At 42.4% G+C, this 20,136-nt stretch overlaps 3 protein-coding genes across 6 annotated transcripts in view; 2 read left to right on the forward strand and 1 right to left on the reverse strand.

Moving 5' to 3' along the window:
* Nucleotides 1-673: 673 nt before the first annotated feature.
* nudt5 (nudix (nucleoside diphosphate linked moiety X)-type motif 5) lies at nucleotides 674-5,143 on the reverse strand. 3 transcript variants are annotated; one of them, XM_017432559.2, is made up of 10 exons: nucleotides 5,084-5,143; nucleotides 4,682-4,747; nucleotides 4,313-4,380; nucleotides 4,167-4,219; nucleotides 3,979-4,086; nucleotides 3,779-3,874; nucleotides 3,553-3,654; nucleotides 1,463-1,471; nucleotides 1,323-1,376; nucleotides 674-1,226 (listed from the first exon to the last, which is right to left on the reverse strand). In XM_017432559.2, the coding sequence occupies exons 1-10, from the start codon at nucleotides 5,138-5,140 to the stop codon at nucleotides 1,117-1,119; spliced, it is 723 nt and encodes a 240-aa protein (XP_017288048.2). In that variant the 5' UTR covers nucleotides 5,141-5,143; the 3' UTR covers nucleotides 674-1,116. The 3 variants fall into 3 exon arrangements, with proteins under 3 accessions (XP_017288048.2, XP_017288047.1, XP_037837014.1); XM_017432558.2 differs by having other exon boundaries at nucleotides 5,009-5,110; XM_037981086.1 differs by lacking the exons at nucleotides 674-1,226; nucleotides 1,323-1,376; nucleotides 1,463-1,471 and adding an exon at nucleotides 2,743-3,434 and having other exon boundaries at nucleotides 3,511-3,654.
* Nucleotides 5,144-5,772: 629 nt separating this feature from the next.
* Nucleotides 5,773-14,177, forward strand: cdc123 (cell division cycle 123 homolog (S. cerevisiae)). Of its 2 annotated transcripts, XM_017432554.2 has the most exons (13): nucleotides 5,773-5,885; nucleotides 6,131-6,202; nucleotides 6,420-6,483; nucleotides 8,209-8,241; nucleotides 8,479-8,574; nucleotides 8,774-8,880; nucleotides 9,234-9,285; nucleotides 10,579-10,654; nucleotides 10,925-11,047; nucleotides 11,257-11,285; nucleotides 11,882-11,992; nucleotides 12,086-12,223; nucleotides 13,506-14,177. In XM_017432554.2, exons 1-13 carry the CDS (start codon nucleotides 5,812-5,814, stop codon nucleotides 13,554-13,556), a joined length of 1,026 nt encoding a protein of 341 aa, XP_017288043.1. In that variant the 5' UTR covers nucleotides 5,773-5,811; the 3' UTR covers nucleotides 13,557-14,177. The 2 variants fall into 2 exon arrangements, with proteins under 2 accessions (XP_017288043.1, XP_017288044.1); XM_017432555.2 differs by lacking the exon at nucleotides 6,131-6,202.
* A 3,614-nt stretch (nucleotides 14,178-17,791) lies between these two features.
* The window catches only part of camk1da (calcium/calmodulin-dependent protein kinase 1Da), a 70,968-nt gene continuing 68,623 nt past the window's right edge, over nucleotides 17,792-20,136 (forward strand). Inside the window, exon 1 of the mRNA XM_017432583.3 lies at nucleotides 17,792-18,954. Coding sequence (XP_017288072.1) covers nucleotides 18,857-18,954 — 98 coding nt within the window. The 5' untranslated portion in view covers nucleotides 17,792-18,856. The remainder of the gene's footprint in view (nucleotides 18,955-20,136) is intronic.

Genomic DNA, 20,136 nt, shown 5'->3' on the forward strand with positions numbered 1-20,136 from the left:
AGACAGCAGGAACGGGAGCTTAATTGACTTATAATTTCCTCTAGGGTTTTATAATTAAGTTGTTGAAATTGGGTCATTTTTTCTGCATTTGTTTTGTTTGGGCATAACATTGGTACTGGCTTTGGAGTGGATGTGCAGATTAATCCTCCTTTAGTGCGATGGTAGCTGAGACTGATCCCCAACACATACTCAGAAAGCAACCTATTGTGCAACATCTTTGCCTCAAACTTTGGCATCAACCCTGTTTTGTCTGTTAGCAAAATATCTCATGAACCACTTGATGAATTTTAGCGAAACTCTCAGAAAGCAATCATTGGATGCACATGTACAAGACAGACGCCGCAGCCAACTGACCTCAGCCAACACATAAATGGCTCTAACTCAGCTGGTTTTACAGATATTGAGCTAAACGTTGGCGTGGTAGTTGTTGAGAGTCACGCCCAGCACATACTCTAAACACTGATGGATCACGAGATCTCGCATGATGTTATTTTCAAGGCTTTGACCAAAAACTGATGTAACTTCATCTCCTCCCAGCATAAGATGACATGCATTCATTGAAGGAATGGTAGCCCTTTAATAGGTACCTGTTTTTGAAGATTTGTTCCACAACCTAAAAGTATTACTCCATTACATCCAGGCGATTAGTTTGAGACAAAAGCACATCCTCCAGTCAAAGGTAGGGTTGTGTTTATTCATTGTTCAGTAGTTTCCAGTAACAACACAGTAATGTTAGGTTAACCGCACCATACTGAAGCTTGGTTGTAGTCGTCTTTAATCAATGTAGCAGTGAAGTTGTACAGTACTGAAACACCCCCCCCACCCCACACGTACAGCCTCCGTGTGCGTTACAGTCATCACAACAGCCGAGTCAAAAAGGTTCAACCACATGTTAGTACTTCTACAGGAATGTTCTCTGATTGCTACAAATAAAAAATAACGAGAAGATTTCAAGTCTGAATTTCCTAAAATGTCTGTAAGCTACTTGTCATGACAGGAATGCTATTTTTTTGTGATGGAGCTCAAACACATATTTAAACATATTTAAACAAATAATTCCTATTTAAAATGGGAATCGTCAGCTTTCCAGCCGCGTTCGACCTCCCAGCGTTTTCGTCACTGTTTCAGAACAGGCAGCTCCCTCGGCTTGAAGAAGGCCTGAGCCATGCCCATGGCAAAGATGTACACCTTGGCGTCGGCCACGATTTTTTCCCTCCGCAGCAGATCTGTTGGGACAAAAAATAAATAAACAAACGAGCCGAGGGTTCGTCAAGAGTGCACTTCCCGCAGATCGGGGTCGAAAGTGCTCCTGGGAGCCTCACCGTCGATTTTCGCCTGGAACCCGTCGAGCGGCAAAAGAATAACTTCGACAAACTCTGGGCAGAGGAGGTTAGGCTGTGAAAGACCATTCGGGCTTGGAGCGAGAAGGTTGTATTTTAAAAATGAAGACGATGTGACTCACCTCCGTCACCTGTGGAGGACAAAAAAAACCCACAAGAGAGCAACGCTCATTTTACAGTGAGTTACTTTCTTAAATCTACAAGCCGTTCTGACAGAAATAGTGGAAAAGTGAAAGCTTTACAAGCCTGATTCATGCAGTCATAACGTTTCGTAAAATATAAATCAAACCTAGCGATAAAAATAAAACGTTTTCTGCAAAAATGTCATGTGAATGTTGACTTACTGAAGAAGCTTTAAAAGAACTGTTAAAAACAGAAGGCGAAAATGAGCAGAAGGCAAGCTGAAAGAGCAGAAGAACACTAAGTAAAATCTAAATGCATTACAACAGTAGCTAAACTGTTACTAAAAGTAACAAAAACAGATTTTAACATTAGCTAAAACAGTAGCTCTAAGTGTCAATGCAGTTGCTAAAGCTAAAAATAAAAAACAGATGCTAACGCTAAAGCTAGCAAAACAGGAGCAAAAATTAGGAAAACTGTAGCTAAATTAGAAGGGCACAAAATGTCAGTTAAAAGAAATAAAAAAGCAGCTAAAAGTAGCAAAATCGTAGCTCAAAGCTAAAAGAACCACAAGAAAATAAAACCAAAGCAGAGTTTGTGAAGGAATCCAAGAAATCTGAATGCATTTCTATGGGGATTTTTATTTTAGGTAAAGTTAAATATTTTAAAAACTATTAAAGTTACAAAAACAAAAAAAATATTTTTTCTTAGAAAATCACTGATACCACCAAGAGTTTTATCGCACCAGTTTGACAGGAGGGAAAACATCTGAAGCTGCACCTAACTGAGTGAGCCATTTTGAACTGATCTGGACTGCAGGTGGGTCAGTTCGGCAAGCTGGAGAGGATTCCAAGGTGTTCCCAGACCAGCTGAGAGATACAGTTTAATCTCTTCAGCAAGTCCTGGGACTGCCACTGCCTCCTTTCAGTGAGACACGTCCAAAGGCGGCGTTTTTTTCCCCAAACGACCTCAAATGGCTTTTTTGGACGCAGAGGAGCAGCAGCTCCTCCCAATCAACCAAATCTTTAAGGCCAGTTTGCCCACTGTAGGGTCTCTCAGGGCAAACTGGCTCTGGGTGAGGAGTTTGACTAAGGCTGTGTTCACACCTGATAGTCTGTTAGACTCGGTTCGATTGGAGACCAAAACTGCAACATTTGTTCCATTTTCAGCTGCTGCGGTTCTCATTCACACTGCACTGAGTCAATCGAGCCAAACCCTTTGAGCGACCTGTTGCCCCCTCAACTGTGGTGGCGCTGCACCAACAACTACTGAAGGAAACAACACAAAAACCTCTGAAGAAGACTCTGAGCGCAACTTCCTTCTTCCGGAAAAGGAAACAAAAATGGAGTGGCGGTTTTAGGATTTCTGTTTTGTCTTTTTTGTCTCCTCTTCACTCCACATCTGAGCACGAGCCATTTCTCCCGCTAGTGGTAGAAACGCATGTTTGTTTTGGTTTTCATTACCCAGAAGGCCCTGTGCTGTAGTCCACTTCCTGCTTTTGGAGCGGTCTCCAGTCCACTTGAATTCACATATGCATTTGAACCTCACCAGAGTTGACTTCAACCGAACCGAGACCGAGGTTTTTAGGCAGACCAGGATTCACCTTTTTTGGTCCACATCAGAGTTCGATTGCACGTTCACACCCCCCCCCCCAAACGAACCGGAGTTTGATTAAAGCGGACTGAACAAGGCTGGTGTGAATGCACCCTAAGTGCATTGACTTTATGATCAAGGTACCAACTAAGGATACCAGGACCACAGCTTATGAGCCAGGCAAAAAAGAGACATTTGCTGGGACACACCTGACGGACTTGTCCATGCCCATTGGGGTCTGTCCAGGCACCGCTCAAATGAGTTACATAGAAAACAACTTCCTGTGGCACCGTAAGGGACCATCACATTTTAGACTGGGTGACAGTCGGAGGCCTCGACGGTCCGATCCAACCCCCAGTTGGCGGAACTGGCTTCTAGGACCTGGAATGTCACCAATGGTGGACTCTGCAATAAACTCCAAGACGTCTGATCTGTTCTTAATCATCGCATCTCAAACCTGAAAGCTGTGGCTGAAAGCTCAACGGGCAAGTGTTCTCACCCAGCTGCTGGACTGGGTGGATATTCTCCACGTCGTCTCCGTTGATGTTGACCAGGACGGTGTGGGTGGTGCTGTTCGACAGGCCGGGGTCCAGGCAGGTCACTGCAATCACAGCAGCACACGTCACGACAGACATCAGCACGAGCCGCCCCCCCCCCCCCAACCTCAGTGACATCAGCAGGAGATAAGATACGACTCAGACAGGCAAGCTAACGCAATCAAGTACCTGGAGTCACCCCGACTACTTCCCCTTTATAGCCAGTTTCCTCCTTCAGCTCCCTCAGTGCGGCTGCCTCCGCCGTCTCCCCTTTGTCAATTAGACCTGAACACAAGAAAAAACAAACACACAAGATGGATCTTTCTGAACAATTTTATCTAAGTTGCTGTTTCGACTAAAAGGTGGAAAACGATAAAGCACTCTCTGACCAGCAGGGAACTCCAGAGTAAAGGATCCCAGAGGAGGTCGGAACTGCTTCACCATCACCACGCAGTCTTTATGGAGCGTGCGTTTCAGCAGAGCGATGATTCCCACACCTACACACACACAGACACACAACAGTTACACCCAACCTGATGGAGCGTGTCACACAAAGGGAAAGAAACGAAACGCCGACCGTCTGCTTCCGTGTTGCTCCTTCTGGTTGTTCGCTTCGCGGTCTCCCAGACCCTTAACAGAAACACAAAGAAATTCAATGACAGATTCCCCGTTTTTTTGTTTTTTTTTCTCCTGAAGAAGGAGCGGCCAGACAACGAACAGCACCTGGTGTTTCCAGCCTGATCGACGTACGTGGTCTTCTCCAGCTTCACCCATTTCCCCTCTACCAGGAGCTGGAACACAAAAAAACAGAGGCAACGTGAATCCAATCTGCAACAAAAAGCCAACAGGGAGCACGGAAACACCAAATTAGGGAGCGTCCTGCAGAAATGAAGGGTTTCAGGAGGGGCTACGTCTAAATGCTGGGTCAAGAGCCAGGCGTACAGTCTTCCATTTAGGATCTCCAAAATTTACTGACATAGTTCAAAACTTCACTTCTCTCTGTTTTATTTTACATCCCGTTGGTGTGGTCATAAAACACAGTTTGCTTGTCTTGCAATGATTTGGAAAAAATAATAATAAAAAAATACAAACCTCTTCTTTCACTATGTGTGGTGTTGTGGTCACTTTGGGGTCCTCAGAGTTGCTCATGTTCACTGTCTGTTCAATTTAAAAACACGGAGGAAATTGGGGTTAGAAATCCACGGTAGGAAACTCGACATCAGCTCCGTGAGCTCAGCTGAGATTGTAAACAAATGACGAAACTACGAGATGTTTTAGCGTTTGAGCGACGAGGCACTGAAAGCTGCAATAACCAATCATCCAGAAGCCGCATTTCGCCCCTTTATGTCTCTATAGTAGGCTCGCCTGTATTCTCTTCTGTTCAATTATCAAAAGCTAATGCCTTATAAGTGATATCACCTCAATGGGTCGCAGTTTTTCGTCCTTTAAACTCTTAACTGTTCTGCAAATTGAGATAAACTAAACTTAACTCACGTGAAACCTCAGCCGAGTGCAAGGAGCAAGCAGAGAGGGTTTATTGCAACGATGCATCACCCCGGGAGGACTTCCCGGTGTCACAAACGTCACCATGAAGGATTAAAATTCGATGATTGAATTTCATTTAACAATTTTTATTTGATACAGTTTATTTTTTCAATAGCTTTTGGTGTATTTTTTATATTCACAAAAAGAATACAGTATTTTGACAAAGTTTTAGTAGTCGCAGCTTAGTCAAAGCACATTTTTAATGTATATTATGTATATTTTAACAACTATTGAATGAGGAAAATACAAAAAGTTTAACTCGTCCTCTTTTGGAATATTTGTAGTTGACGACAACGTTAGCTTAAATAATTATGTTAAGTTTACATCAGGTTTATCGAAAAGACAAAAGTTTGAAAAATCATAAAGGAGTGAATTCATGTAAAAAAATAAACGATCTTTGTTTCAAATTGTCGGTTGCGTCATTTCTTTGTTTTGTGTGCAACTAAAAAATGCCTCCCCCTAAAATAACCCGATTTTCTTCTAATTATTAGCAAAATAAATCAAGTTAACCCCGCTAAACTTTAGCTAGATACAAACAGGTGGTAATATTCTTGATAGTTCTAATGTAATTTACAATTTCAGAGTCTTATAATATATATATATATATTTTTTTTAATTATCAGGTGAGTCGGATGACATTTACGGATGGACACATTTCCTGAACAGCGTTTTGCAGCATGAAGAAGGAGCAAGTTGTCAACTGTCAGTTCTCCGTTTGGTATCCGATATTTAAGAAACACACGATAAAAAGGTAGACACCATCTGCTTAAAAAAGAAAAGAAAAAGTCTGTTTATTGATATTGTAGTAGAACACAGCTAACCTTAGCTAGCGCAAGTAAAACTATATCAGTATAATTCGTTTTTATTTGGTAAAGTCTGAGTCAGAGTAGATTCTTCTGAACTTTCTTTTGTTTTTTCTTGTCGCTTGTCTTTTAGATAGTATATCATTTAGTTTGTGTTTTTATAAATGATATTTGTTCTGTTTTTTTTTCTTAGTCTAATTCTTCCCTTGCCAAAGAATGTAATAGACTATTTACTGGATGATGGGACACTGGTAGTCTCTGGAAGGTATAAAGACACACACACGCGCACACATACATCTTTTTCAGAGCTTAGAAGACATTTAGAACAGCAGAGCACACATATAAAATATATTTTTATTTAATTTGTTGTGAAACCCAACTGAGACTCTTTTAGGTTTTTTATTCAGGGATTATGATGTGATTCTAAGCCAGCCCTTAAATTTCACAGCTGTTCTCTGTCTCTTTTCTTCTTTTCTTCTCAGTGATCACAACACGCAGCCCATCCAAACTACCAACAGCGACTCGGACGCAGAGGAAGATGTTCAGGTAAGTTCACCTCTTTTAAAGGCAAACATGTGTCAGCTGCACTCTGTCATGAGCTGAACTGAAGGATTAAACGTCTCTGACACAGGCCATTGTAAACAAGCCACTCAGATTTAGGTAAACTCTGTAAAGCTGTACTTCACAGAGACCTAGAAATGGTAAATTTGATATGTATTTAAAAAAAACAAGTAAAATTACAGATCAGATCTTCCTGCCCACAAGAACTCATAGTTATAGCTAACCTGAAATACTGAAGCTGTCATGTTGACACTTTGAAGGTGGCAGACGTGGCTGTGAAACAGTCAAGAAATCAAAAATGAATGTGTTCACCTGCTAATAAATTTGCCGTAATCACAGCTGGAATTTCAGACTGGTGTGTCTCTGTGAGTTTGAATCATTTAGCTACAGGGATTTTTTTGGCCATTCTTTAAAACAAAACCGCTCCAGCTTCTTCCTGTTTGTCATATTAAAATCCTCCCAGAGACATCCAATCAGGTTTAGGTTTGGATTTTGACGGAGCCATTACAGGACGTTTAAATATCTCCTTAAACCCGTCACACAGCTGCGTGTTCCAGCTCAGAACAACATCTGTTCCTGTCTCAAACCTCTAACTCTACGCTCACACTGCAGGTCTTAATGCTCAGTTCCTCAGATCTGATTTATTTTTTATTTTTTTGACTAGTTGCTCACATTATAATTTAAATACGACTGTCGTCAGACTCCAGGGTCATGAGTCTACGGCCTTGAAGTGACTCACATCCGCAGAAAAAGACGTGACGTCGCACGCAGCTTTAAGTAAATATGGACGCTACACATGTTAGCATCTGTGTATCAGTTCTGATGTTGTTATGCAGGCAAAGCCGACAAAATTATTACCTGCTGTACTTGCTTCGTCCAGTGTGTAGTACCACATATAAAAATGACCTGGGGCAGATATAAAAAAAAAAAATCAGACTTGTCACGCTCAGATTGTCGTAAAAAAATCAGATATGGGGAAAAAAAAAGTGATTTTTGCCACTTTTGCCAACAGTGTGAACGTAGCTGAAGACAGTAATTCAGGTTTAAATGCAGTATCTGCATTTATTTTTTATTTTTTTGCACTGTCCATCACTCCTTTAGTTCTGGATTTTCCTAGGCCCTGCACCTGAAGGGCATCACCACACCACAATGCTGCCACCACCATGCCGTACTGTAGTAATGTTGTTTTTCAAGATAAGCGTTGTATTATATGTATATTTTTTTATAGCCAGCAAGCTCAGATTTAGTTAATTTAGCACTTCATAATATATTTTTGCTCACAGACAAAGAGAGTTGACTCTAATGGTTAATAAAGTTGTGAACACAGATCTTGTGCGACCTGTTAGTGCTCTCAGTATAGGTTGGGGATCAGTCTCAGCTACTGCCACACCAATTTTAGGTCAATAGCTGTAACATTGACTGAATTATAGCCATTTTAGGGTTGGCTAGCTTTGATTAGCTGTGTCAAATTGGGTCGACTCCAGAAGTTAATCAGTGGTTGATGAGACAGACACAGGCAAAAATATTATTTCAGACAATAATATTGGTTTTAACAGTGTTCTGAGGTGATCGACAGAAGGGCTTTTGTTGTTTTATAACCCAATTGAAATTAAATTTAAAGAAGGTTAAATACTTTTTTAACAAACAGATGTTGGTTTTCTTGGTGATTCTCACTTTTAAACTGTGCTTCGTCTCTTTACTCCCCTCTAGTGGTCAGATGATGAGACGACCACCACAGCCACTGTAAGTAGATTCCATGCTCTAATGAACTGTGCGTGTAGGAGTCTGTAAATGTCCAAAAAGGCTGAAGTCTGTGCTGCATTATCATTACTATAGTAGCTGTAAATGTTTCTGAGGAGAAGGGATTATGAATATGATGCTACTATTTCTTATCTTCTTCGATATATCTTGTGCTTTTGTTTTTTACTGATAAGTTATGGGTCACTTGACGTCCTCGATGCTTGTCCCTATCTCTCCCAGGCTCCCGAGTTCCCAGAATTCACTTCCAAAGTGCTGGAGGCCATAAACTCCCTGGGTGGGAGCGTCTTCCCCAAACTCAACTGGAGCGCCCCGCGGGTAAAAAAGCTGCCCTTCAGCTGCTGCTTTACGATGAAAGACAAGCGCCTCGGTCGTTATTCCTCATTGCTTTATTCCGTAAAAGTGCGACTTAAACATATGCGGGGTAAAACGCCCGAACCGGCTGGTGCCGTTTCACCTCGGAGCTGCTGCTTCTTGCACCGCAGCCGACCTTTTTGTGCTTTCTGTTGCCTCTCAGGATGCAAACTGGATTGCTCTGAACAGCTCGCTCCAGTGCAGCAGCCTCAGCGATATATTTCTGCTTTTCAAAAGCTCCGACTTCATCGCTCACGACCTCACCCAACCGTAAGTTTGCGGCGCCGTCCGGCAACGCCAACACTAGAGCTTGTTTTGCATTCAGACGAGCGGAGTGCTGAAAACGGAGCCGGTCAATAACAATCAGCTGTAAAAAAAACAAAAAAACAAAACACAAGTGACGGCCGGGAAAAGATGGCCGGAGCGTAGATTTATGTGGCACTGTCTGCTGTGACAAACATACAACCCTGAGAGAGATTTACTGCAGTGTGTGTATTTGTACGTGCAGGGAAATCAATGTGACGTGGTTTTACTAATGAAAATGTCGCAAAGTAAATACCCTCGTAACACGCTTGTGTTCAGAAGAACTCATTTCATTCACTGTGTTTGTTTTTTCTGTGCAGATTTCTTCGTTGCAGTGACCAAGACTCCCCTGATCCTGTCATCAAATATGAGGTATTTTGTTCTTCATAAAGTCAGTTATTTCGAAAATGAAATGGGGGAAAATTCCTGCCACAGCCAGGCTGTTGCTGCTACTGTTTCTGCAAAACTAAAAGCGATGTTAAAAAAAAAAAAAAAAGATTGAAATACAGCGACATAAATCACCATGAAATCCTTGAGACTGGAGCGGCGATTCACGTCGCTCTTGGCTCCACTCGGGTTAGCTGTTAGCTTGTCTTGTCCTGTTGGACAAAAACTTTATTTCTCCAAGTTAGGCTGTCAGAGAGCTACAGCTGCAACCAGATGTTTACATACACGCATCAAAAAGACACACAACTTTGGTTTTCACACAGTCTGACATTAAATCAGACTAAACCTTTCCTGGTTTAGGTCTGTCAGGAGTTCCCAAATTATTTTTGTTTGTTAAATGCCCGAATAATGAGAGAGAGAATTTTTATTGCTTTCGTCAAAGTCCCAAGTTTCCACATATATGCTTAGCATTTGGTAGGATTGCCTTTAAACCCTTTAAACTCTATGACTTGGGTCAAATGTTTTGCTTCTCCCAATAGTTTGCTGGAAATTTGTCCCATTCCTCCTGACAGAACTGAGTCAGGTTTGCTGCCTTCAGTTCTGCCCCTCAAATCTTCAGGGCTTTGTAATGGCCGCTGCTAAACACTGACTTTGTTCCCTTTAAGCCACTTTATATCTAATGTGTCAGCATGCTTCAGGTCATTGTCCATTTGAAGACCCATTTGTGGCCAAGCTTTAACTTCCTGGCTGATGTCTTCAGATGTTGATTCAGTATTTCCTCATAATGTTCTTTGTTATCTATTTAGTGAAGTGCATCAGTTCATTCTGCAGCAAAACACTCCCACACCATGATGCTGCCACCCCCGTACGTCACAGTTGGGATGGTGTTCTCAGGCTTCAAGCTTCCCCCTTTTTCCTCCAAACATAACAACGGTCATTATGGCCAAACAAGTCAACTTTAGTTTCATCCGACCACAGGACATGAAGCTCTTTGTCTCTGTGGATAATGACTCTCTGACCAGCTTCAGCAACATCCTCACAAAGTCTTTTGCTTTAGTTTTGGGGTTGATTCACACATTTTACACCAAAACACGATCAAGTCAAGAGCACAGAACCCGTCTCCTTCCTGTGTCTTAAAAAACTGCATTATTCTGCAGGAAAGGGCAGGATCATCCAAGCTCAGAATCCTCTGGTTTTATTGTGTCTTTTGGGACATCTGCCATGCTGTCATGCTCGATGATAATCATTTTAACCGTCGCGCTGCTCCTCTCTCCTCAGCTGGTCCTGAGAAAGTGGAGCGAACTGATTCCTGGCGGAGAGTTTCGCTGCTTCGTCAAAGAAAACAAGCTGATTGGTAACCCCCCACCCCCACCCCCACCCCTCACACACTCAAATCAGCTGCGTCAAGTTGGGCTTTTTAAAGTAGTCAGCTGCCACTTCATTTAAAAATAGAATTAAAACAAAACAAAATGACTCTTATATGAAAAGCATCAGCCTTAATGAGCCAAGTATGGCCATGTTTGACCCGGTGCCTGTTTTCATCGGGCTAATTTCTGAGGCAATTAAAGAATCTAATTTGAGCTCCACTCATGGCACGTGTGTGTGTGTGTGTGTGATCTCGCAGCGATCTCCCAGAGAGACTACACGCAGTTTTACCACCACATCCTGAAGCAGGAGGAGCTTATCTCTCAGGCCATTCAGGACTTCTTCAGCCAGCACATCCAGTACAACTTCCTGGACGAAGACTGTGAGCTTCAGCTTTGTTTTTGTGTGTGTGTGTGTGTGTGTGTGTTTCAGAGCAAGAGAAAGTCATTATATTTTAATCATTATGAATGAGCTAATCATCTGGAGTAAACACAGGGGAAGATTAATGAAGTGTCGCCAGTTTAATATTTAATTTTGAGGCGTTCTTGCAGTGAAAGTTATCTAACCGGATGTCTTCTTTTTGCTTTACAGTTGTGTTTGATGTCTACAGAGACTGCCAGGTAACTCACTACATCTTGGAAATACACTCCGTCCCTCCATGACCTTTTGAGCTTGATAACTTGACAAATAAGTGCCGAACCAACATTCATTTTGGCATGTAGATGCATCTAGTAAGGTCCCTATTGAAAATTGGGTTGCCAGGTCAAAATCCAAGACTACCACCGCCATATATCTGTAAACCTTGTGAGCTGGATAACTTTAAAAATAAGCATCGTACAGACTTAGGCATAAGTAAGATTGCTATTGAAAATTGGGTTGCCAGGTCAAAATACAAGATGGCTGTGTTTATATAAAGTTTGTGAGGTGGATAGCTTGAAAAATAAGCGCCGTACAGACTTCCATTTTGGTGTGTGGACGTGTCTAGTCATAAGTAAGGTTGCTATCAGAAAAGCTTGTTTGAGTGTCTCTCTCGATGCTTTAGTTCTTGGAATCAAACAACATTAACTCTAAAGGATACACATCTCGAAAACTACAAACATTCGCTATTCAAGACCCTCAGTGACACGTGGACATCGGTGTGCTGCTTATCACTTTTCAAGCAGAAACTCTTAAAGCTACTTTTACATGCCATCTGGGTGGGGGTGGGGTGTTTCAGGGCAGGGTGTGGCTCATCGACCTGAACGCCTTCGGAGAGGTGACGGACTCGCTGTTGTTCAGTTGGGACGAGCTGACGTCCGGGGGAGAAATCGCCCGACAGCAGCAGCAGGTTGGTGAGCACACAGACACCCCCCCCCCCCCCCCGGACACGCTTGGTTTGTCGTTTCTCTGAAGCCTAAGGAGGGCTGACCTTCCCTCGCAGGAAGGCCCGGCGTTTCGCTACACTACGAGCGAGGTAACAGTGCAGCCCAGTCCCTGTCTGAGCTACAGAATCCCTCGGGACTTCGTCGACCTCTCCACCGGAGAAGACGCCTACAAACTCATCGACTTCCTCAAACTGGTTGGTACTCCTGTGTCCGTGCGCAAGGGACACGTTTTTTTTTTCTTGCCGTAGATAGATCAGCTGCCAAAATGAACTCCCAACATTTTTCAAGAAATGTTGAAGGATGACTTCCTTTTGTAGGGATCTACAGAAGTTGACAAAATCTGATTATTTCATGCTTAAAAGAAAGCTGTGTGCACGACAGTAGGCGGAGCTTAAAGCCCCACATCGCTAGTGCACGGACTCTGGTTCCAAAAATACAACATGGCAGCATTTTTAAAACTGCTGGCTTCAATTCCCAACAACTAGAGATAGCAGGAACACTTTGTCTAGTATAATAATAAGTCTATAGCTCTACAGGGACATTAAACCACATCTCTGTTGATATTCTTTATTTTTAAAATCAGCTTTGTTTTACACTACTCTAAATATTATTATACAGATATTATATTTTCATTATCCTTTGTAGTCCCTGAGCAGCTCCTCAGTTATATATACCTTCCATAAATGCCCACTCTCTTCTCTCACATCATGTTCTATTTAAACATACAAACACTGTGCCAGTATGGTCACACTTAGAAGTTGGACGGTTCGGTGTGTAATTGATTTCTTTTTGAGGCACAAACACAAGTGCTAATAAATCATCCAGTATAGTACTACAGAAGTCACCTTTTTTTCTGTTCCTCTAATCTCCTGTGACAGAACAATATAGAAAAGTTGAAACCAGAACAACATCCGCAGCTCGTTTATAACCGACGTCTTCGCCGTGGTGTTTACCGTCTGGAAGCTTCAACTTCGACACTCCCCCAGACCCATTCTTTGCATATTTTTAGGGTTGATGTTATTTTTTTTTTTGTTGTGTTATATTTGTTGTCATGGTTGATCTCCTTTAGAAAGATAAAAAAATAATAATCCTTTTTCTGTGTTACTTTTGGCCTCTTTTATTTTTATTTATTTATTTATTTTTGCTGATCTGGTTTACCAAGACACCACATTTTAATGGTGCTCAAAGGTTGTTCAGTTTTGGTGCTTTTTTTATAATCCAACATTAAAGCAAATGGGCTAACTACATTCTTCCAGGTTTTTGTATTCTTTAGATTCTTAAAGAACATTTTATTTTTATTTTTTTACTTCACCTATTGGCTCCTTAATTTATTAACAATTTAAAAAGTCCATATCTGTTTTGTCACCATGACAACAAAAGGTAATCACAAATTTTGGTCACGCCTGAGCCATTAACTGCATATTTAGCCGTTTATGGTCATCGTTCTGGTAACGTATCTGTCTTTTCTTTTCACAGAAGAAGAGCCAGCAGGAAGAATCCGAGGAGGAGGAGAGTACTCTGCAGTGATATCAGCTCTTCATATAATGTTTGCATGAAGTAACTGTTGAGCCTCTGTCCACTTTTTTTTGTTTGTTTGTTTGTTTTGCACCATAATTCACTCAAACGCTAGACTACCGTAACTTGTTAAAGCAGCAAATCATGTTAACAACTCCTATTTAAGAATTGATCTTTTTTTCCTGTTCGGTTTTTTGACTTCCTGCGCCGCAGACCTCTGCAGTGTTGCTTAAAGCGTGTGCAGAGCAGCGTTATTACAGTACTGTAAAAGAAAAATTCAGCTTTTACACTTTGCAGTAAATGTGCTTTATAGAGCCCCTCCCAAATCTGAATGGCACTGATTAGTTTCTCTGCACTTCAAATGAATTCCAGACTCAAACGCTCAGTGCCGCTTGTGTGTTTTAACGCCCTTCGTCCTGTAGTCCCCTTTGATTTTTTCCTGCTCCTCCACCTCTCCCTGCCAATTTCCACGGAGCAGTTTGGACACACTTTTATCGCTCCCATCTGCCCCTGGCATTAATTTTTTCTGAGTCCCGTTTTTTTTTTTCCCCCATCATGCATCGCTGTGGACATTTGCTCCAAAACCTCTCCCCTCCCCAACAAAACACCATTAAACTTCTTGTCATATATTGAGTGGCTGTCAGTCTGGTGGGTGCAGTAAACTAGCGCATAAGAAATTGATTGTGCCTTTACGCAACAGTTCTCATTACGCTGGGAGCTAAATGAGTTGTGTGTATGCGGGACGGGGCAGCTCATTTTTATTTATTTATTTATTTTCCCTCCCAAACTGGATTGATGGAGCAATTACACGGAGATGGAGAGTGCCACTGTGTTGAGAGTTACAGCTCCCCGGGTGAACCGCTGTGGACAGGAAACAATGTGCAAGGCACAAAGTGCGTGAATGTTTTATGCCAATCATTATTATGAATATGAAATCTGGCTGCTAACATACCGTCCACACATGAGGGAGGCGTCCTAGTTTGACTTGGAGATCGTAGGCAATTTTGGTCAAACTTAAATGCTCCCCGTTTCATTTGAATCGACACAAACGCCTCAAACAAACTGTCAGGCACGGTGGTGGAAGACTGATGACGTGGGCTTGTTTCAAAGCCACCAAGTCGACCGTGAAGTCCCCGCTGCGCCAAAATAGTTTAGAGATGAACGTGAGGCCATCAGCTGAGGTTCGGCCCAAACTGGGTCATGCAAAAGGACAACGGTCCCAAACGAAGTAGTAAATCTACAACAGCATGGCTAAAAAATATCATTAAAAGTAAAGGTGTCGCAACGGCCCAGTCAAAGTCCAGACCCCTAATGTGAATAAAATGCTGTTGTGGAACCTTAATAGAGCTGGGCAGAGACAAATATCTGCAGACCTGGAAAAACTGAAGCAACACTGGAAAGAAGAGTGGGCCAAAATTCTTCCACAACAATGTGAACGACTGATAAAGTCCTAAAGAACACTTTAAAGTTACAGTTAAGGTTATTCTAGAAAATGCTAAAGTCATGAGCGCTTGTGTTTATGACTTCTGTTTAACTTTTTTTTGCTAAATAACTAACGAAACACTATAATTAGTCATACGTTGTTTGTGAATCTGTGTGGGATTTGTCTAATTTTTAAACTTGGTAAAGCTAATATCTATTTTTGTTGTGAGGAAGGCAAGGTCAAACAAACTTTATTTTTTCCTTTTTTCTTATTGTCGCCATGCCACTTCTAGCAGGAGAGCCAGCTACAGATTCTATAGGACCAGCAGGGACAACTGTTTCAGGAGAATCCACTAATCTGTCACAGTCAGTCTGGTCCAGACCAAGTTCACTCCTCTGAGTCAACAAAACCATGTTCCAAACCAAACATCTGAACTTTTGTCCGGAAGACAATTCACCCCCTATAATCTTAGTCCCAATCGAAACTGAGTGTCCTAGCCACCTAATTTGAAAAGCGTCCGTTTTGGTTAATTTTATACATAAAAGGCATCTAACATACTGGTCAAAATAGAATAAATTTTTCCATGATGTTTAGCGGAGAAGTCATGCAGTGGACTAAAACAAACACTATTGTTGCTCTCTAAGAGGCTACAGCTTGCTGACATGTTCGAGGTACCGAGTTCACGCTAAAAGTTCAGTCTCCACCCTCTAAGCCCTGGTTTATTGGCGTTTTTTGTCACTTTCTCGCCCTTTTCCTCATGGAAACTTAACTCTTACATAACCCACAGCAGCTGGTTGTGGATGACGACCTTGTTCTGCTCTTTGAGAGAGCCACTAAAACATTCGGCCAGCGAAGAGCTTCTGGCAGTCTGCAAAGACGGAGTTCAAGTTTGTTAGTGGGGAAAAAAAAACCTGACAGAAGAGACAGCTAATTGGCAGTGAAAACTCCCCTCCCAACAGTAGCCTGGCTGGTCGTCAAGTTGAACAAGCAACAAGCAGAACGAAGGCAGAAGACCAACATTTGAACTCGTCAGTAAGATTGTCCTGCATTCTGTTGCTGACGAATGGTGATGATGAACCCAACACTGGACTCTAACCCAAGGGGGTAAGTGGATTGTTTATCAGACGAACAGAATTTCTGCAGTGTCACAGTGGGAGATGCTTTTAATTTAGGAAGAGATCTAGTCCTCAGTTTGTCAGCCACGCAGAAACAAGCATCCCTTTGGTTCCCATGTAGCTCCATTCATTCACGCAGCTGACTGTATTATTTGTTTGCCTTGACTCAAATGCAAGTGTTCAAGCAGTAAAGACAAAGTCCTTTATTTAACCCTTCATTTCCCCTGACCTTCATCCTGTGTTTAACCATCCCTGGTGCCTTCCTCTCCTCCTCTTGCCTCTGCAGCTGGGTAATCATCTTTCATCAGTCGAGATGAGAGTTGCTGACTCGAAGTAAAGGATTAGGATGAGCAGAAGAAAAGGGGTGGAAGGGAGGGGCCGGCGAGAGGAGTTTCCCTCGGCTGCTGCTGCTGAGGAAGAGCTGCAGTAGTTTGCAGCCGGAATACTCATGAGGAGTTGAGGCTGCAACACCACTGGCCTCCCCCTCCCCCCTCTGTTTCCACGGGATAATGCGCGCACAGAGAGGAGTAACAGGGCCAGGAACTGTCTAGTGTGGCTGCCGTAAGGTGCGACGTGACCTAAGATGACCTTAGCCTCCCCAGCAGCTGTCGCAGTGCCGCAGATCCGCCACCGCTCGGCGAACTGAAGCCTCTGTTATCCGGGGCCATTTTTAACCCAGGTGAACGAGTAGCTGCAGCTGGGGTCACTCCTGATCCCAGGACAGCTGTGCCGAATCATGCAGACGCCTTTGGGGATTGCAAACACTTACAAATGCGTGGCGGTTGTCAGCAAGTTGGTGCACTGCGAATTAACTGCTCTAGTGTACTGGCCAGACACATTCTCACACAAGATGGATGAGTAGCCTCCCATTATCTGCCTTTAGAGTTAAAACCATGTACTCTGCAACAGTAACACCAAACTCTGATATATTTGTGGACTAAATAGTCACAAATTATGAAGGCCCCCCCCCCCAAAAAAAAAAAAAAAAATAATAATAAAATAAAATAAAATAAAACTTTGTTGTGAAGAATGGGGAGCCCATAGTACCACTGAGGATCCATCAATAAACTGTTAAGTCACTTGCAGGTAGCATTAAGTTTTCTGTCAAGTTAGGTACAGTTAAGCAGCTTGATACAGGAAAGAGTAGAGATTGTCTTCAAAATAAAAGCAGGTAGTTTTTGATAAATAATGGTACCGGCTCCAGAAATGGAGGATAAACAGAACAAGGTCATCCATTATTTGATACCCACCTCAGAGTCGTGGGGAGCTTTTACCCATCTCCAGCGGTCACTGGGAAGATGTCGGGGTACACCCTGGACAGGTCGCCAGGGACCACAAACGAGTCAACCACTCATCCTTCTGCATCTGAGGGCAATTTAAAATGCCCATTTAACCTGACGTGTTTTTGATCTGAGAACAAACAAAACAAAACAAAAAAAATCAAGGATTTTTAAAGTCGTCAAGTCAGGCTGAAACCTTTGATTGACTGGAGGAATAGTCTGAAAGAAAATGAATTATTTTGATTCAGTTGCCGGTAGATCATCCTTGTCGGTAACCCACAAGGAACGGTCCAGAAGAAAACCCCAGATGTCCCTCTCCCTGGCATCACTCTCCAGGTCCTCCTGGAGGACATCAAGGCTTTCCCAGGCCAGAGAGGACACATATTCCCTCCAGTGAGGTCTGTGCAGGGTTCACCTCTCAGCGGGACATGTCCTAAAACCAAGAAAGGGAGGTGCCCAGGAGGCGTCTTAACCAAAGGCTTGAACCACCTCAGCGGACTTCTTTAGATGAGAAGGAGCAACAACACAATTCTGAGCTCCTCACCCTATCCATACATTTATTTATTACAAAGATAATTTGGTTGTGTTGGATGTTTGGCTGGTCTTTATTTGTTTGTTTTTTAGTTTTTTTTACCTGTTTGATCCTGCTAAGGGTTGTGGGGAGCAGGTGGCAATTTCTTGCGGTGCTTGTGCGAGAAGTGGGATCCAACCTGGACATACATCCCTAATGAGCAGACTCTGGTTCCAAAAATACAACATGGCAGCTCCCACACGTAAAATGGGTCCTGCTGGCTTCTCTTCCCAACAACTAAAGAAGGTGGTGCTCTAAGGCACGAATTCTGAACCAAATGTTATTATTATTATTATTGTTATTATTATTATTTCTAGTAGTAGTAGTAGGTGGAAGAGGAAGGAGTTTCCTAATATGTCATATAGTATTTTAGCCTATTTTTTACTGTGGTTTTTGTTTGAAGTTTTTTTTATTGTAAACTGGAGAGTGATTTAGAGTTGTTAGTGTGAAGATGACGTTGATAATGATGATAAGGAAATTTATTTTCTCTGAAGAATCCCCTAGCTACTGGTGAAAGTAGTGGCTGTAACGTTCAATGGACTCACTTTTAGGTTAGTGCGGCACGAAGATCTTATTTTGAAAGAGCAGACAGATGAACTGTGATACCACGGTGAACTTGACAGCTGCACTGTTCACACAGGGGGAGGAGGAGGAGGAAGAAGAGGCAGGGGTACAGTAACCTGCCAGAGGACTCACATGGTCCAGCTGCAGCAGAGCACAAACCTCCGGGACTCCTCGGACGCTCGGCTATTTTTCTTTTTTTAATTCCGAGTTTTATTTTTACATATCCCTCTTCCACTTCTTCTTCTTCTTTTATTTTTTTAGGGGGTTTTAACCGTATTCTTCCGCATCCTTCCCCACTCCCGCAGCCCACAGGGAGAGAGCGTGTCGGCGGCCGGACTCGGGCCGGGGAAGCGGGCGACATGGCTCGGGAGAACGGAGACACCGGCGGCGGCGAGACGTGGAAGAAGCAGGTCGACGACATCAAGAAGATGTTCAATTTTAAGGAACTCCTCGGAACGTGAGTAGCACGCGCCCCTTTTCGCCAAGTTCCCGGCGAACGCGAGCTCGTCCTTTTGATGTTCCGACAGCGCGCGCACCTGGTGCGTGTTTACATTAGTGACTTGTCCTGGGGTTAATACTGTAGGAAGTTGGAGGGAGGTGTTTGAACCGTGCCGCACACCTGTTCTCTGTTGTTCTCATCAGTATCAAAGACTGGTTTACTGACTCCCTCATATTTGTTTTCTCACTCACACATGTCTGTAAAAGTAGATGCAGTGTAAAATCTTCATATTTTTATTAGCATTCACCTATGATTTAACAACAACATTGTTGAACTGACTATTTTAGCTCCTTATCTGTTGGTTTTAGATTGCAGGTTATCTGAATGATAGTTTTTTCCTCGGCTTTTAAATTTAGACAGGTAATTACTTTTTCTCTGGATTTTCCTATCCACTTTGTGGCAATTGCTGCAGTTGTAAATTACTCTCAACTTTATATAAATATATATACACATAATGTTGGAATGTGTTTCAGTTGCGGGGTGCTGTGAGCAGACTATCAATGCTAAGCAAAATAATGCCACATTTAACCAAAATGGATGACAACAGAAATCTAAATGTGAGAGTAGCAAGGTCACCTGGTCACTCATAACCCATCCATCCTTTATATGTTGTTAACCCGCTAAATAAACAACACACTGGTGTGCTGTAGCTAACCTGGGTCAGGCAGTGATCAAGCTAAGCTGGCCCTTGACTGCTTTGCTCAGGTGTTATCCTCAAAGGAATAAAAATTCCTGCCAATCAGAGTGATTCCTCAGCTTCAGCTCGGTGTGAGAACAGGAAGTTCCAGGACGTTAAACACATGACTTCCTATTGCTGCTTATTTAAGAACTGTATTAAGTTAGAGCCAGTCTGATGATCATTTTTTGACAATAAATTGGTAACCAGTAAACTGTTTAAAAAATATTCAAATTGTGTTGTATTTGTCTTGAAAAGATCTATCTAATGGTATCAAAATATGATGTGTATAATTAGGTTATAAAAATCAGGTACTAGTGAGAGCACTGTTTTATAAAATTTTCCACTCAGATATATATATTTATAAAACTGTGCCAAATGTACAAAACTTGGCATCAAAACAATTTTGAAATTTAAACCCATACAGCACAAGAATTCCTTACCTGTGTATTTGTGCATGTGAG

Source organism: Kryptolebias marmoratus, linkage group LG18 (genome assembly GCF_001649575.2).
Source record: "Kryptolebias marmoratus isolate JLee-2015 linkage group LG18, ASM164957v2, whole genome shotgun sequence".
NCBI lineage: Eukaryota > Metazoa > Chordata > Actinopteri > Cyprinodontiformes > Rivulidae > Kryptolebias > Kryptolebias marmoratus.

What these genes read in the sequence shown, in the direction of transcription:
- nudt5 (XM_017432559.2), bottom strand. Translation starts at nt 5,140, where the DNA reads ATGCATCGTTGCAATAAACCCTCTCTGCTTGCTCCTTGCACTCGGCTG. An exon ending in TACTCTGGAGTTCCCTGCTG is followed by an intron (nt 3,875 to 3,978) that starts GTCAGAGAGTGC and finishes TCTTGTGTTCAG; the next exon opens with GTCTAATTGACAAAGGGGAG. An exon ending in GTTCCAGGCGAAAATCGACG is followed by an intron (nt 1,227 to 1,322) that starts GTGAGGCTCCCA and finishes TTGTCCCAACAG; the next exon opens with ATCTGCTGCGGAGGGAAAAA.
- cdc123 (XM_017432554.2), top strand. Translation starts at nt 5,812, where the DNA reads ATGAAGAAGGAGCAAGTTGTCAACTGTCAGTTCTCCGTTTGGTATCCG. An exon ending in ACACTGGTAGTCTCTGGAAG is followed by an intron (nt 6,203 to 6,419) that starts GTATAAAGACAC and finishes TTTTCTTCTCAG; the next exon opens with TGATCACAACACGCAGCCCA. An exon ending in ATCCTGTCATCAAATATGAG is followed by an intron (nt 9,286 to 10,578) that starts GTATTTTGTTCT and finishes CTCTCTCCTCAG; the next exon opens with CTGGTCCTGAGAAAGTGGAG.